At 40.1% G+C, this 15,081-nt stretch overlaps 1 protein-coding gene across 36 annotated transcripts in view; it reads left to right on the forward strand.

Annotated features, from left to right (window-relative positions):
* CLASP2 (cytoplasmic linker associated protein 2) overlaps positions 1-15,081 on the forward strand; it is a 146,777-nt gene that overhangs the window by 39,680 nt on the left and 92,016 nt on the right. Inside the window, exon 1 of one of the 36 annotated variants that reach the window (XM_030971218.1) lies at positions 2,372-2,521. The exons of the other annotated variants lie outside the window; for them this stretch is intronic. Coding sequence (XP_030827078.1) covers positions 2,503-2,521 — 19 coding nt within the window. The 5' untranslated portion in view covers positions 2,372-2,502. Of the gene's footprint in view, positions 1-2,371; positions 2,522-15,081 lie in introns of those variants that run through there. 36 annotated transcript variants of the gene reach the window in all.

Raw genomic sequence — 15,081 nt, forward strand, 5'->3', positions numbered from 1 at the left:
GAAGAAAAAAAGGAATAAAGAATCAAAGCTTGCAGCTTTAAACAACCTGATTACAAAAATGTTTTCCATACTTTATTGATAGTCAAAACAAATATATATTTTAAAAAATGCTGCTCTAATACTTGAGAGTTTTAAAAGACATCATGTTGGTATGCTTAGGTATGTGGGAGAAATACAGGTAGGACAGGAAAAGGTCTCCTTGCTGCCATCTTAGCACACTGGTAGATGTAATGTCTTACTTTTTCAATGTGCTAGAGGGGGTCTAGTGAGAACAGTCCCTTTAGTCTTATGTTACCTCTTTCCTTTATTGAATCTGGTCTCTGATGGAATGGTGAAGAGCTGGGGGAGAATGAGTTACCATTAGGGACTGGCAGATCCTCTTCAAGGGTAGACAAGGTGGAAGGCACATTCAGACACTTATGGATGGAATAATTGGGGTGGGATGTAGCAAGGAGTTTCAAAAGCCAACACATGAGGAGGTGCCATGTCTAACAAGGGAACTGGGAAGGAATCTTAGTGCTTTTGCTTAATGAGCGTGGCTTACAGCCTTAAATAATATCCCGCTGCTATCCTGCCTCTCCAGCTGACCCTTGATTTTTTATTTTTTACTCTAAGATGTGTATAGTAAAATCAGAGATCATTTATTTAATGTGAATTATGTGAATGAATGAGCCGCTATGCAAACCTTGGGATTTGTTTACATTCATAATGATGCGTATTAAAAGAATCATATCAGGATGTTTGCCTGTTAAGCAATATCTTACATATGCTGCTACTTTTGTCCTTTTACTCCACCAGACCTATATGTAGCCTTCCAAACTGGAGAAGAATCTTTAAAGCACCCCCCACACACACACACCATTTTTCAGCAAGTGAATGTTCATTTCTATGGAAACAGAACTGGCAGCCAATCTCAGCACTACAAAAGCACTTGTTTCTGCTGCCTGAGATTTGTAAATACTGTTTTCTTTAAGAGAATTCAAGCAGACTCCTGTATTGGATAGTAGTGTCATTATTGAAAGGGGGAATTAAAACAAAAGTAGGGAAACTATTAATACTGAGCTCCCTGCTGCACTCAGCAGAATGATTGGGCTGAAGATAGATTGTACATCTCTGTTCAGCCTGTGCACTTTTTCCATTTTAATATTTAATGGCTCAAAGGACTGGCTTTGCAAACACAAAATATGACAGGTAGGAAGGATGTGTGATGTTAGTATCATGGTGTAGGGGAGCTGTGTTATGGGTGATAAAGATGCAGCTGAAATACGTGTTCTCCTGGAAAAAAAAGGGCAAATCAAAATCCGTAGCACTAGTGTGTATCTGTTTTTCCACATTACACTATTGTTTTTTATTTCCCTTTGCTGTTTTCTATTTGGAAATATAGTTACTATGGAGACAGTGACGACATACTCTTAATAGAGCTCACCAGTGCAGCACAACATGAATATATATCGTTTGGGAATACTGGTGATAGCTGCCGTAATTATTTTATAGAGGTTTTGAGCTGCATGTATTCCTTTGGTGTGCTCAATGCAAGCGGTCAAAATGTAGCCACATCATTTTCCATTTCAGCTGCTTGTCCCAATGGCTTATCATTTTAAATAGGAAAATTTACTGACCAGTGAAATGTACTGGTCAGTTCAAGCCCATTTGGAAGAAAAGGGCCTCATCAGGCTGATGCTTTCACTGGTTTTAAGGAATTTGACTGAGTTATTGGATTGTTACTACAGGGAACTGTGTCAGGCTCCTTGCAAATGCGTGGTTCTCATGCTCTGTGCAGCCGCATATGCTGCGGTCTGCCTGAGTTTTAAACTTTTCTATTGGCAAGACTAAGTAAATTGGTACAATTGGTACTATGTACTTGCTACTCTTTTTTTAAATCACTGTTGGATTGCACTCTCTACTCTCAGCATGTCACCCAAAACGTAGATTCAGGTACAAACTGATCAGGTACAAGATGATCAGCAGCTCATGTGTGGGCAGGCTGTCACTGATGCTCCCCAGCGTGTGTTGCACACATGCTTTGGAAGAAGTAGTTTCTCTTTCAAAGGTGCGGGGAGGGGGGGGTTTCCAAAGAAGTCTTCCGAAAACTCAAAGAAAGAGGCAGCAGCTTTCTTCAACGGAGCCTTTTCCTACTTCCTGTGTCTTTATTGTTTTGTTTCATTTCGTGTTATGTTACGTTTTGGTTGATCTCTGTTCCGCAGAGCGCTCGTCCTTTACCGAGGCTCCTTCTCCTCTGGTTTCCGTGGTGCTGGTGGGGGGCAGAGCTCCCCCCGGGGCTGGGGGCTGTCCCCGGCGGCGGGGGGGGCGCGGCGGGCCGTGACGGCGGGGGCGGAGCGCCCGGGGGGCCGGGCCGGGGCCGGGCCGGCGCGGAGGCTGCCTCGCAAGGCGGGACTGCTATTTTGAAGCGAGGCGGCGGCTGCAGCGGCAGGGAGCCGGCAGGAATCCGGCGGGGATCCGGCCGGGACCCGCCGCGCCCGCCCTCCCGCGGCACCGGCGGGCATGATGGCTGTGGGGGACGGTGAGTGGGGAGCGCCGTGCCCTTGGGGAGCGGCGCGGGGCCGCGGGCGCTCTCGGCGGCCCGGGCGGGCCGGGGAGCTCGGTATGGCAGGTTGGTGTCTCGGGCTGACGGGCTCGGCTTCCGCCTGAGCCGGACGCTGGGCGATGGATGCTACGTGCAGCCGCCAGAGAGTACCGGGACACCGAGCGTGGCCGTTCCAGCCCTTCTTGGGATTTTAACCGTGCCTGGGTTTCTGGGATGGCCCGTGATCTCAATTATTTACTACTGTGGCCGATTCCGATGTGCATTTTTGTGTTGGCGTTGTGTTTACCCCTCTCGCCTCTGTGTTACTTGTATTGGCCACCTCTGCAAGATAAGGCGGAATTTACTATCTGCTTTGTAAACAAGCGGATGTTAACCTGCCCTGTTATGTGAAGAAATTGATACTTATTGGGCATAGCCATAAAAGAAGAGCCTTGCTGCTAGAGCTGGGGATGTATATTTAATAAAGACATGGGATGTTACTACGTTTCCTTCACTGCACAGTGTATTGTTACACAAACCAATGGAAAGTAGGTCAGTAAAGCAATACAGACTATATGGTTGTGTTTTCTTTAAAAACTAGTCTCATATTTTATCTTTAGGACACCCCTTGGATTTGTGTGTCAGCCAGGTTCTCTGAGCTTAATACCTTGATGACTTTCTATATATGCATTATTATTTTTAGAGAGACTTGAGGCACGTTCATTGGGCTTGCAGCAAGTTTAGGGATGAGGTAGGATGGCTGTGCTTTCACAAGTGACGATATATGCAGATTTGCATAAAAAAGATGGTTTATAAAGATCACAAATTAAGATTCAATCTTTTATCTGAATTTGCTGAAACAGTAGTTGGAAGAATCCTGGGAAAGGCTCTTTATTGAGGCAACCTGAAATGCGTGTTTTTCACTTAGTTCTTTCAAATGCCAGAGACCGAAAGAGATAATGATTGTGACCAGAGCAGTGAAATTATGTCTGGACTGTACAGTCTGAAAAAAAATAAGGGTGGTTCTCTGATGTTTGTATTTTTCTCATTTGCAAGGTGCAAGGGAAGTCATGGTCTCTCTAGAACTGAATAAGTACCAAGCTCACTCTTGCTGAGATTTTTTTTTTTCTTGGAAATGTTTTTCTTCATCTTTGTTTCCTTCCTGTGAGGCAGCACAGTTCTCCATGGTGTAAACACGAATTGTGGTAACTTGCAGATTAAGAATACAAGTTGTGGCATGTTAAGAAATAGCTGCATTCTCTAGGCAAAGCTGTAGGATTTTTGTCATTCTGTAATGGTCGAGGTTTATAAAGTGAGGGTGGTTGTGGAGCTCTTTTCTGTATAATTTAATTCGTCATTAACAAAGGCACTAAGAACAAAGTACTGTTCAGGCAGTCAGCTGACATTCTGTGTAGGAGCTTTGAGCAATAATGCCAGATACAATTAACAGTGTGTAGGATGATTATGTAGCTGTTGGTCTCTCTTAAAACTACTGCTTACCACATTTACAAGGAATTCAGTCTTCTGATGTTGTGTTACGAAACTGCAAGGGAAAACAAAACCTTAGTTACTGTTAAGAAAACTTCTTAATCTTTTCTTCTAAATTAAATGATGGTTTGGCTGTGGTCTTTTGTTTTGCAAATATCCTGTATATCCTTGTAATATATGCAACATAGAAGAAAATGTTTTAAGGTTAGTGATTCTGCAGCCTTTGAGCAATGTCTTTTCTCAGCAAAATGTCACTTTGTTGTGGCCAGTATGTATGTTCAACTTAATATTTGTGAGACTAGGCTGAAGGCACTGTGCACATACTCCAGAGAGCAGATTTTTTTACTTGTTTTATTTGGTTTGCTCACTTAATCGGCCTGGATTAAGTGAGCAGAGTGTGTTTGGAAATGCTATTTAGAAGTGGTAATGTCAATTTTATCTTGAATGCAAGACGTTGGCTTATTGGAACTTTATGGATTTTTTGTCCAGTTTTCTTGAACACAAGCAGAAATGTAAACAAAACATGATGCTTAGCAGTTGAATCTTAATCTGATTTCTCAAGTGAAGATTAAAGGGAAGAATCAGATTTTCTGTTTGCCCCCATGTTAACTGTCTCAAGTTCTCCAAGCTATTGCTGGAAGAATGTGGAGGGGGAAAAAATAATCCTGTGCTTGTGGCCTAGCAAACAAATGGACCATAACTTCTACTATAGTGAGTGCATGCCAGTGGGAAAGCACACGCTGCCTCAACCTTAAAGGCATTTCACATACTGGTGTGAGTGCAGGTCTGGGATTGCCCTGCAAGTTGTGGAGGCTGCTGAGGAAAGCCAGCCAGGAGCTGTTCCTCGCTCTGGTTTCCTTGTTCCTTGGGGAGGATAATGCATCTCTGCCATTATCCCTTGGTAACCAGATTAGGCTGCTGAGGAGGTGGCGGACGGAATCGCCATGTGCACATCAGCGTTGTGCGCTCTCTCCAGGGTTTGTAGTTCAGCAGCTTCCCCTGGTGTTTCCTCACCTTTTTGGCAGTCTGTGCTGTGTTGCCCTGTGATTTCATACATGAGGGACTCCCTTGGTCCCAGTTGAGCAAGGTAATTAGGATAAGGACAAAATTATCTGCCTAAAACTACAAATGGCCTTATGGGAAAGATCAGACATAGGTTTTCTTAAGATGTACTAAACATATTGCAGTACCAGACATAAGGTATTTGAGGGCTATCTAAAAGCATATAATCAGCTTTGTAAGAGGACATGTTTGGTACACACATTTGTTGCACTAGTGTATACTAAGTATACTGTTTTGTGTCATATAATGAATAAGCACTTTGTTATTTATTAGTGTATTTTTATGTAAATGGCATACAATGTAATGATGTTTTGTGACTTTAAGCACTTGTCAGATTTTAGATGATAAAGCATATGTGACTGGTTTATAAATAGAAATTATCCTTCTATCTTACTGCATATGCATATCAAATTTTGTGTTTTGTCTTTCAAAATACTTGATTAATATATGCATGGTCCTAAAGCATGAGAACAATTATCTTCCATTCCCTGATGTTCTTCTGAGGGAAGGCTGTCTTCCTAAGTCTTTAATCTGATTAACTAGTTTCTGTGAAGTGTGGGTACTGTACAACTTTAATATTTTACTTTTGACTCAAAAAGGGATTGGACATATTAAAGGCACAGAAGCTACAGTGATGTTTGAGACATTAGCTTGATTTAAAATATATGTTATTTTAGTGCATGTGGATTTCTGAGGTGTATTTCTGATTTCTCTTATCCTCTGGTAGGAGACTTTTTAAGCCAACAGAATCCTACGAATGATGATAATAAAGCAATTGCTACACTGGCCTACAAATTGGCCAGGCTGTGACTGTGGTGCTTCGTACCATTCAGAGCTGTCTCCTGGGTGTGGGAATATAAAGAGTAGCAGAAGTTTTTGTGTGGGATAGAAGTGTATCACTTATTCCCTTTTCTGTTCTTGTTTGGGCCTCTGTTTTCTTTACCATGCTGACCACACCTGCAGTGGTGTGGTGTCCTTTTCCTGGACTATGAAAGGATTATGCAGTCCTTTTCCTGTAGTTGCTCCCCACCACTCCTCCTCTGTTATTAGCAGTTGGTGGGCACATGGTTTGGGACATGGTTTGGGACATGGCTGTGCCTGAGAGAGCAAGGACAGATACCGTGAGCTGCAGTGTGATTTCTGTTCCGAACCAGTGCAAAGCTTCTTTTCACAGCAAGGTCATATGCTATTCCCAGTGATTAACATAGATTCTGAGTTGTGTTTTGTCTGTAGAGTGCAAGTACTGTTGCTAACAGCAGTAAAAGAACAGTGGGAAAGTGTAGCAGCTGAGTGGGAGAGGGAGGGAATGTGTAAACAAGCCAAGGGCTGTATGAAAAGATGGAGAGAGAGAGCGGATGAATACAGCAAGGTTCAAGAGTGATGTGAATAGAAAAAATAATTCAAGGTGCAACTCAGAGCATTTTTTATTTAAAAAACAGAGCTGCAAACATATGACAGACACAGTTGTTTTCTCAAAACCAGCACAGCTTCTAGAATGATAAGTGCACCTGGTTTTTTTTATATATTCTAGGGTAATATAACTACAAGTTTTGTCTTTCTGTTTCTAAATGACATTTTCAAAATGTCAAGGAATTTTGTGGGTAGTGGTGGTTGTTGTTGTTTTCATTAAACATGAAACATGAGTTCACAAAAAAGATTTCCAGATAGGTTTAATCTATCATCCAAAAGTGTTGGAGTGCTGGAGTCAGTTTTTATTAGCTTTTTAGAACAAGTTACATAATTTAAAAAAAATTATTTTGGTATTTTCTGTTATATCTGCATGGTTTTGATTATTGTTTGGTGGTTATTTGGTAGGGGGTTTTTTATTTTAATTATTTTTAAAGTACATTTTGGAAAAAACAAACAAACAAAAAAACCCATTAAAATTATGAACAGCCGCAGGAGAAATTTAAGGCCTACTAAGGGTTTCCTTTCATAGATGTTGCACAAATCTTCCACTCGACTGATTGGATATTTGCCTTGCAGGGTTTATTTTCATCTTTGTTATCTATGAAATACCAGGAGTATTTCCTTACTGTTACATGTTATTTTTAATAAATACTGATGAGCAAGTAAGCTACGTTTGGATCATTTCAATGTCTGAAATACCTTCAGAGGTGAAGGGTCTCCTGTAGTATTGACCTGAATCAGAAATTCCATTCTGTGTATTGTATTTATAAAAGCATCTTAGTTTTAAAGACTTGTGGTTTGGATTTTGTCTGCTTTCTTTGCCCAGCTCGTTCATCAAAATACACTTTCATGGCAAGAGCTGGAAAGAGCAGTCAATAACTTGAAAATAACTTGAAGCCTTTTGAAAACCAGCTGTGTATGTAGACTCTTAGAAGAAGTAACTACAATTTAAAACTCACAGGAATTTCCCAGCTATATGGAGTGTAGACAACAAGATTTTCATGGTACCAGGGTTCTTCTGGTACCTCTTCATGTGTATTTAATTGATGTGAAAATTCTTCTGTTCAACTGAGAAACACTTAAAAGCCCTCAAACTTATGGATAGTTGGAGCCTGAGGAAAGGTGAGAAGGGCTGGAGTTGTAGAGCAATAGCTCTTAAAAGCCTGCAGGAAAACCTTACTTTCTTCAAATTAGATCTTTTTGCTTTCATTAGATGTCAGGAGCTGCATGGTGTTCCATGATTGCCTAGGCAATGAGCATGAGTAGATTTCTATTTGACAAAAAATCCTTTTATCATTATGGATTGTTTTGTTTGTTGACCTGATAAAAGTTCTTTGGTCAGTGAACTTAGACAGTGTGAGGTTGGCTATTGAACTTAAAAGGTCAAACTTCCTACAGTTCTCTGTGGGTTGGTTTTGTTTAAAATTTCTTAGCACTGTCGAGTTGATTTTTATAAACTCATTAGAAACACTGCGAGAAACAGTCTCTGTATATTATTTGGGGGTTGGATCATGTTCCTACAAAATCAGAGAAATGGCAACTACTAAAGCTGGCTAGCCATATACCAAGCACTTCAGATTTTCCAGATCTGGTGTGAGTTTTTTAGCTTCTGGGGTGCAGGTGGATGAGAGGCAGGACATGAGTTGGCAATGTGGGCTTGCAGCCCTAAAACCCAGTTCTGTCCTGAGCTGTATCAAAAGCAGAGTGGTTAGCAGGGCAAGGGAGGTGATCTGTTCAGTGAGTTCACAGGAGGCCACAGAGATGATCAGAGGGCTGGGGCACCCCTGCTGTGAAGACAAGCTGAGAAAATTGGGATTGTTCAGCCCTGAGCAGAGGAGGCTCCAGGGAGACCTCACAGCACCTTCCTGTGCCTGAAGGGGGCCTACGGAAAAGCTGAAGAGGGGTATTTTACTAAGGCATGGTGGAATGGCTTTAAACTGAAAAAGGTATATTTAGACTAGAAATTCTTCACTTGAGGTGGTGAGCCACTGGAGTAGGCTGCCCAGAGAAGTTGTGAATGCCTCATCCCTGGAGGAATTCACTGCCAGGTTGGGTAGAGCTCTGAGCAGCCTGGTCTAGTGAAAGGTGTCCCTGCCCATGGCAGGAGGGTTGGAACTAGATGGTCTTTAAGGTCCCTTAAACCCAGACCATTTTATGATTCTATGTTAAGAAGGCCAGTTTGAGGAGAGTTGGGCCTCTTAAAACCACCAGTTTTATTACCCACAAGTGAACTGGCAGCATTGAGTGTAAGAGAAAGATAATTTGCCATATTTTCTTAATTTCTACTTCTGACTGTGTAAGGCAGAGATCAGGTGGATCGGTGAGCCAAAAGGCCATTAGCAACCCCTTTCATTCTGTGCTGTGGTGTGCATGTTTTCATGTGCAAATACGAATGTGTAATTCCTAAGCTACATGGATCTAAAATGCAGAAAAATAAACTTCTCAATATTTTATCTACTGTGTGCTCATATTGCCCTTTCTGTTTCTAGGGTCTATGTTTTGTTTGTCAATCTGCCTTGATGTTTTACATTTTCAACATGCAAGTGGAGTTGAACATGCAGAAATAGGCCACACTAAAAACTAATGCAAATGTTAGCTGCTGTCATGATCTCTGTGATGGTAGACTTACATTTGTTACTGTCACGCTCTAATAGTAAATCCCAGTTTAAGCTCCCTGTTTGTAAACCTTCTCATTGACGTTGCATATATCCAGTGCCTCTTCCCTATCCCATATACTTGTGATATAGATAAAGATGAATAAACACAGTACTTATGGGTGCCTCTCTTACCCTTGCTGTGATGTAATTGATAGTTTGAAAATTCAAGTCACTAAGCCCAGGTGCTTCTGTGTCACTGAATTAAGTACTGGAAATGTCCTGAATTGAACAGTTTCTCAATGGATATCAGTTGTTTGACTTAGCTGCTGATAGGTAAATATGGTGGTTCTTTTTGCTACTTTTCTGAACTTACATACATCAATAATGCTAGGCATATTATTGCAGTTTATGGATAGTGGTTTCTAGATAAAGCCCACTTTAGTGATAAATATATTGGTTTTAAAATATGTCATTAGATTCACTGAAGAAAATGCTGGTGCTGTTGAGTTGGATACTTTATGTATAAGCAAAAGGAATTTATGAAGAAAAAAAATAAGATTACTTCTGGAGATTAAATAATAAAGATAGAAATTAAAGCAGGCCTACTGAGCAAAGACTGGCTGTTAGCTTACAGAATATTTTAAATGCAAATAGTGGAGTTGATACTTCAAGAAGATACTTGAAGTGGCAGTTTTTTAAAGGGCAGCTTAAGCAAATGAATGAAGGGTTTGGCCACAAGTGAGGACTGAATTCAGAAGGGCTTCAACAGTTAAATAAACCATCACTTCTGATAGAAATTAGGAGTGTTTATGTAAAGTGGCTCACAAAAAATTACCCGGCATCAAGTAACAGTTCTGTTAGGGCTTTTTCTTTTTCTTTCTTTTTTCCCCCCACGTTTTAAAGTGAATTACCTGATTTTATTTTAATCAGTGTCTGGATAGGGAAAGTCTCTGAGGGAGTAGTCACTCATTTAGCAGAAATCTTGAGTGCTCCAGAAGTTACTGTCTTTCTCAGCTTTAATTCTGGTATTTCATAAGAGAGCACAACATTTGTGCTGTGGTAGGCATGTTTTACTTTGTGCTAAAATAGGATTATCCCATCAGTTTCTGTGTTACAGCTAGTGATTCAAGCTGTGTGTTTAAAATGGCAAAAACTTTCAGTCTTTGATTTCTTATGTAAGGCAGGTCTGTGTCCTTCTACACCTTTTTGCCTTCCCCCTGCCTAAAAGGCACCTGACTTGTTAATGCTGGACATAGTGTAGTGTGGTCAAAATAGCATGGCCTAGGGCAATAACATAGTCCAGATGTTGAAGAACAATAATATTATGTAGCTTTGTTTTCAGCCTTGCTGTTTTGTCTTGAATCCTATTTTAGAGGCTGACCTTGTCATGAATTCTGGAGAACCTCATTAGCTTTCTCTTCCCCTTTTACTGAGAAAATTGTGTGTTTGCTAATAGGTTGTAGACTATTAAGTGTTGATTCAGAAGACCATTGAATGTGCCTCAGGAAGGATGTAAAGACAGGGAAATTGATGATTTTTGAAGTACAGTGATACTAACGGCATCTTCAGTTTTCAGTAAATTTGCTGGGAAATGTTCAGTAACATTTGGGAAATGTTGCACGTTTGTAACAGAACGAAGTCCAATTGCAAGAATTTAGGAAGGACTAAATTATTTATTAATTAATTTAAATATGTGGACTATGGTAATTTTACAGATATTGAAAAAATGCAAAATATGGCAAGATTTGCAGAAACTGTCTTAAACTTTAATAGGTAAAAATTAGAAAAGTACTTGGGTTTACAGGAGATATTCTAGAGCTAGAAATGGGAATGAGGCTTTACTTGCGAGCAAAATTAGCTCAGTTGCTTATTTGAGCTTATTGCAGCTTTATTTGAAACCTGTAGTTAAGTCTTGTCTTTCATCCAGACAGTAGTAAGATAAACTGTAAAACTAACTTTTCTATGGGGTTAGGAAAATAATACTGGGGATATGTTAAATTTTTTTGAATTAATCCTTTTTTAACATTGTCCTTCATGAAACTGTACAGCAGAATAGATAAACTACTAATGTCTTTGGAATATGCCTGTATTACATGTGGATAATTATTTTGGCATGTGCCACTGCCGCTCCTAAATATTTCTTTTTTTAAATGTTTGTTACGTCTAGTATTTTCTTCGTCATTTTCCGTCTTTTATTTTGTCCTCTTCATTGAGGGTCATATTTTAAAAGAGATAAATGCATACAGCAGAAGAGATCAATGCATAAAGCTTCCCCCAAAAGCAGATGTGAGCCTCTTTCAGTGCTGTAACTGATTGATGGACTGTAGGAGCTGTATTTGCTTTGCTTGTTGAAAAATTAGGGAACTTTATTAAAATTTGAGATCAGATCAACAGCAAAATTTAACTGATAAATATTTGCCTTATTCCTGTTACTGACTCTTGCTCCCCTTACTTGCTGCCTTTTTGATTATTACTTTTTTTTTGAAGACACCAGTTCACTAGAACTGCCTGAAAAAATAGCATGTGAAAGAATATAAGTTTATATACATTTAAGAACTTTGGGGGTTTTTTGAACCAAGTTTTGTTGTTCTATAAACACTGGTCTTATTGGTATTTTTTTATCTCGTCCATCCCCTGTGAGGTTACTGCAGAAAAAGAAGTCTCTTCTGGTAGGAGTTTGAGATTTTGTTGGTGAGCATCAGCATGTATTGCACAGAAGAGAACCAGTTGCCAGCCACTATCATTGGTACAGTTGCTTCCTTCAGGAAGGCAAAGAAGAGCAGAGGAGGTAACATGAAGTAAAGTTAAATCCATCAGTTAATGGCCTCACGTTACTTCTGTGCCTCCACTATTGCCCCAGGAGGAGCCATGCTCCATCACCGTGGGAAGCAGGCTTTTGTTTGAGCATGAGAATTTGTCTCCCAATGGTTTAGGAGCCCAAGACATGCTGTGGCACGGGGAGAATACCAAGGAATGATCCTTTATGATAGATCTGAAGCTTCTTAGGTGCAATTCATCTTTCCAGCTGTAGGTGTCTGGTGTCGCCACAGGCCCCCAGCCAGGTAATAATTAGTATTGACTCCATGATTCTCAGCAGGCTGATCAATCACTTCATTATTCTATACTTATTAAGAAACTCGTTGCTCTTACAGACAGTCATGATACAGGTGGACCCAACTGGCCCTTCCATCTAAACACATCACCATTGGCCAATTAAGAAACCACCCTTTGGTAAACAAATCTCCATAACACATTCCATATGAAAACAGGTGCAGCAAGTGAAGATAAGAATTGTTTCTCATTCTTTTCTCTGGTCTTCTCAACAACCTTCACCAGGACAATGCCTGGGAAAGTTGTGCCTGTTGCTCTCTGTAGGCAGAGAGCTGCTGCCAGAGTCTGGTGCCATTGGAGGTGCCTTGCAGGATCCTCAGTAGCCAGGCGGAGTGAGCGGGTGTGACACAAGAACTGCAAGAGATCTGTGGCCTTCTGGAATGTCAGCTGGCCGCCAGACAGGATGCCCAGGACTGTCAAAACTGGTTTTAGATGACTATGCTTAGGCAAATGAATCCTGTCCTTTGTGTCAGGACAAACAGATTTGGACTGTATGACATGCCTGATGTGTAAGGGATAAAGTTCTCACTCAATGATGTGGGGCACTGGCTTGAAGTATGGATTAGAGAGATCAGCTAACTTGATGCATGTGTAGTGCTTGCGGCTTCATTTTCATGCTTGACAGAAGTTGTTGTAGGCCACACCAGTTCATCTGGAATTGAGCTAATGATCCAGTCCCAGATGTTCCAAGTAATTGATGCAATCTATGTTTATAAGTCACGGAAGGGAGACTGGCAGTGGGTGTCTTGGTAGGCACAGAATCGGGGGAGTGACTGGGAAATTTAAGAGCTCATCTACTTGGGGTTTTTCTGCTTAGGCAGGATTTTGCAGTTGTCTTCATAAATATTTTGTGGTGTGAAAGAGGAAGTGTTAACAGTAGGTAAAAACCAGTATTTGTTGGCAAAGCTTATAATAATCAGTTATTGAAGTAAAATTGATACAAATGTTTTGAACAAAGTGAGTTTAAAAGCATTTTATTAAATATGTAAATATTAAGTATACTGTGTTCTCTAGTTTGACTCTTGTCAGTCTACAGTAAAATACTGCAAGTTGGTATTTACAACCCTAGTTGTGTTAGATATGTAAGATATTGCTACTGAAAACAGTATCTGGATTTGCCTTTATTGCCAGCTTTAGTTAAGTTTTACTGCAGGGGATCCAGTTTTTTCACCTTCATGGTGTCACTTGAGGATCTCCTTTAAGTCAGTTAACTTTTGATTTCCTGCTGCTGAGTAGCACAGATAGAATATAGATCTTGTAGTTGTACTGCTGTGTAGGTGATACTGTGTTTTATTTTTCTGTTATTGACTATGACTTACAAAATGTTAGATACCGGAATGTCACATTAGTTATAGGAATCTTCAGACCAGCTAAGGTGGAGGCTTGAGTTGCAGTAACAATAAATGTATTCTAATTTAATCTTTTTGAAAATGAAATTTTTTTTTCCTCTGGATATGAAAAACTTTAGATTTCTCCCTAGATTCTCTTTGTCATTGGATATATCTTTATGTTTACTGGATACATAATTACCTTTACTGCTGTATAGGCAAATCACAGTAAGTAGATTGTTCTGGAGTTTAAAATATTGGGAGTACTAGAATATTCTTTGAATATCAAGTTTCATTATAAATGTTTATGCTTTGATCTCCTGAATACTTCAGAAAACATACACTACATATTTGTGATCTGGCCCCCAAGAGTAATGCTACAAGGAAGATAACACATATATTTTGGTTATTTTTAGTTCAAATGACATAGTTTGTTTCTTAAGAGTTTTAGTGTTTAATGCTCTGGAATAGTTCAAGTTTTGGTCTGTCTGCATGCATTTAATCTTCAAATAACTTCAGTAAATCATAAGGTCTGAAAGTGTAGTAGACTTTGGGTTCTGATGTGTCCTGCAGGTTGGTTTGGTGGGCCTTTTACTGGAAAGATTTCTTAGACAGCTCTTCAGAGGTTTTGTAGAAATGCACAGCAGTTCGTTGATAGCAGTTCATTTGGTGCACTGTACCTGCAGAGCATCCCCTATGGGCAGATATCTGCCCTCCATTAGAAGAGAAAACTTCTAATGCTCACATTTTGAATCCTGAGTTCCTAGCTTTGGGAAGATAAAAACAACCTGTTCTTGAATTTTTTCTTCCCCTGCTTTGAAGTTGCTCATCTGGAAGAGAGCTCGTACCAGAGTGAGAGCATTTGTTGCTCATCAGGTTTCTTCAGGAGTTTTTGGCAGTATGAGATTCCATGCTCTTCTCTGTGTGGTGTGCTTACCTCCAAAACTCCTTATGCACTGTGGTTTAAAATACTGCATATCAAGTACAAGAACATGTTGTGGGATTTAACTGAGGTTCAGTGTCTTTAATTTATTGTGTTTTGCCTTTAATATGTTCTGTGGGTTGCTAGCAATTCATACAGCTTTTTATATTTGGTACCTTGGAGCTTTGTTTTAAAACACTGTTTGGATAATGCTTTCTCAGCTGTCAGGTCTATTTGCATACGTTAAATTTGATACTCTGAAAGTGTTAAAATGACCTAGAATGAAAATTATCCAGCCATTTTAGAATGAAAAAGGTTTGCATCTATTAGATGGCTTTGTTTTGAAATACCAGTTACATTTAGGCTTTTATGACTTCCGTTATAGAGATATATTTTGCTTGTAGACTGCATTAAACTAACATTAGAGGCACAGTTTGATACTGAAATATAGTGATCCCCATGCTCTGTGTGTTGGCTGTCAGGAGCTCCATGCCTGCTCCTTTGGCCAGCCAAAGGCACGTAGTAAAGCCAGATTGAGCAGAACTGCTCCTTGATTATGCCCTGGGGAGCAACAGTTACAACTGGAGCTGGGCTTATCCATGTTGAAGTACGTGGAAATGCTTTTACAGGAGCTACCAG

Source organism: Camarhynchus parvulus, chromosome 2, assembly GCF_901933205.1.
Source record: "Camarhynchus parvulus chromosome 2, STF_HiC, whole genome shotgun sequence".
Taxonomy (NCBI): Eukaryota; Metazoa; Chordata; class Aves; order Passeriformes; family Thraupidae; genus Camarhynchus; species Camarhynchus parvulus.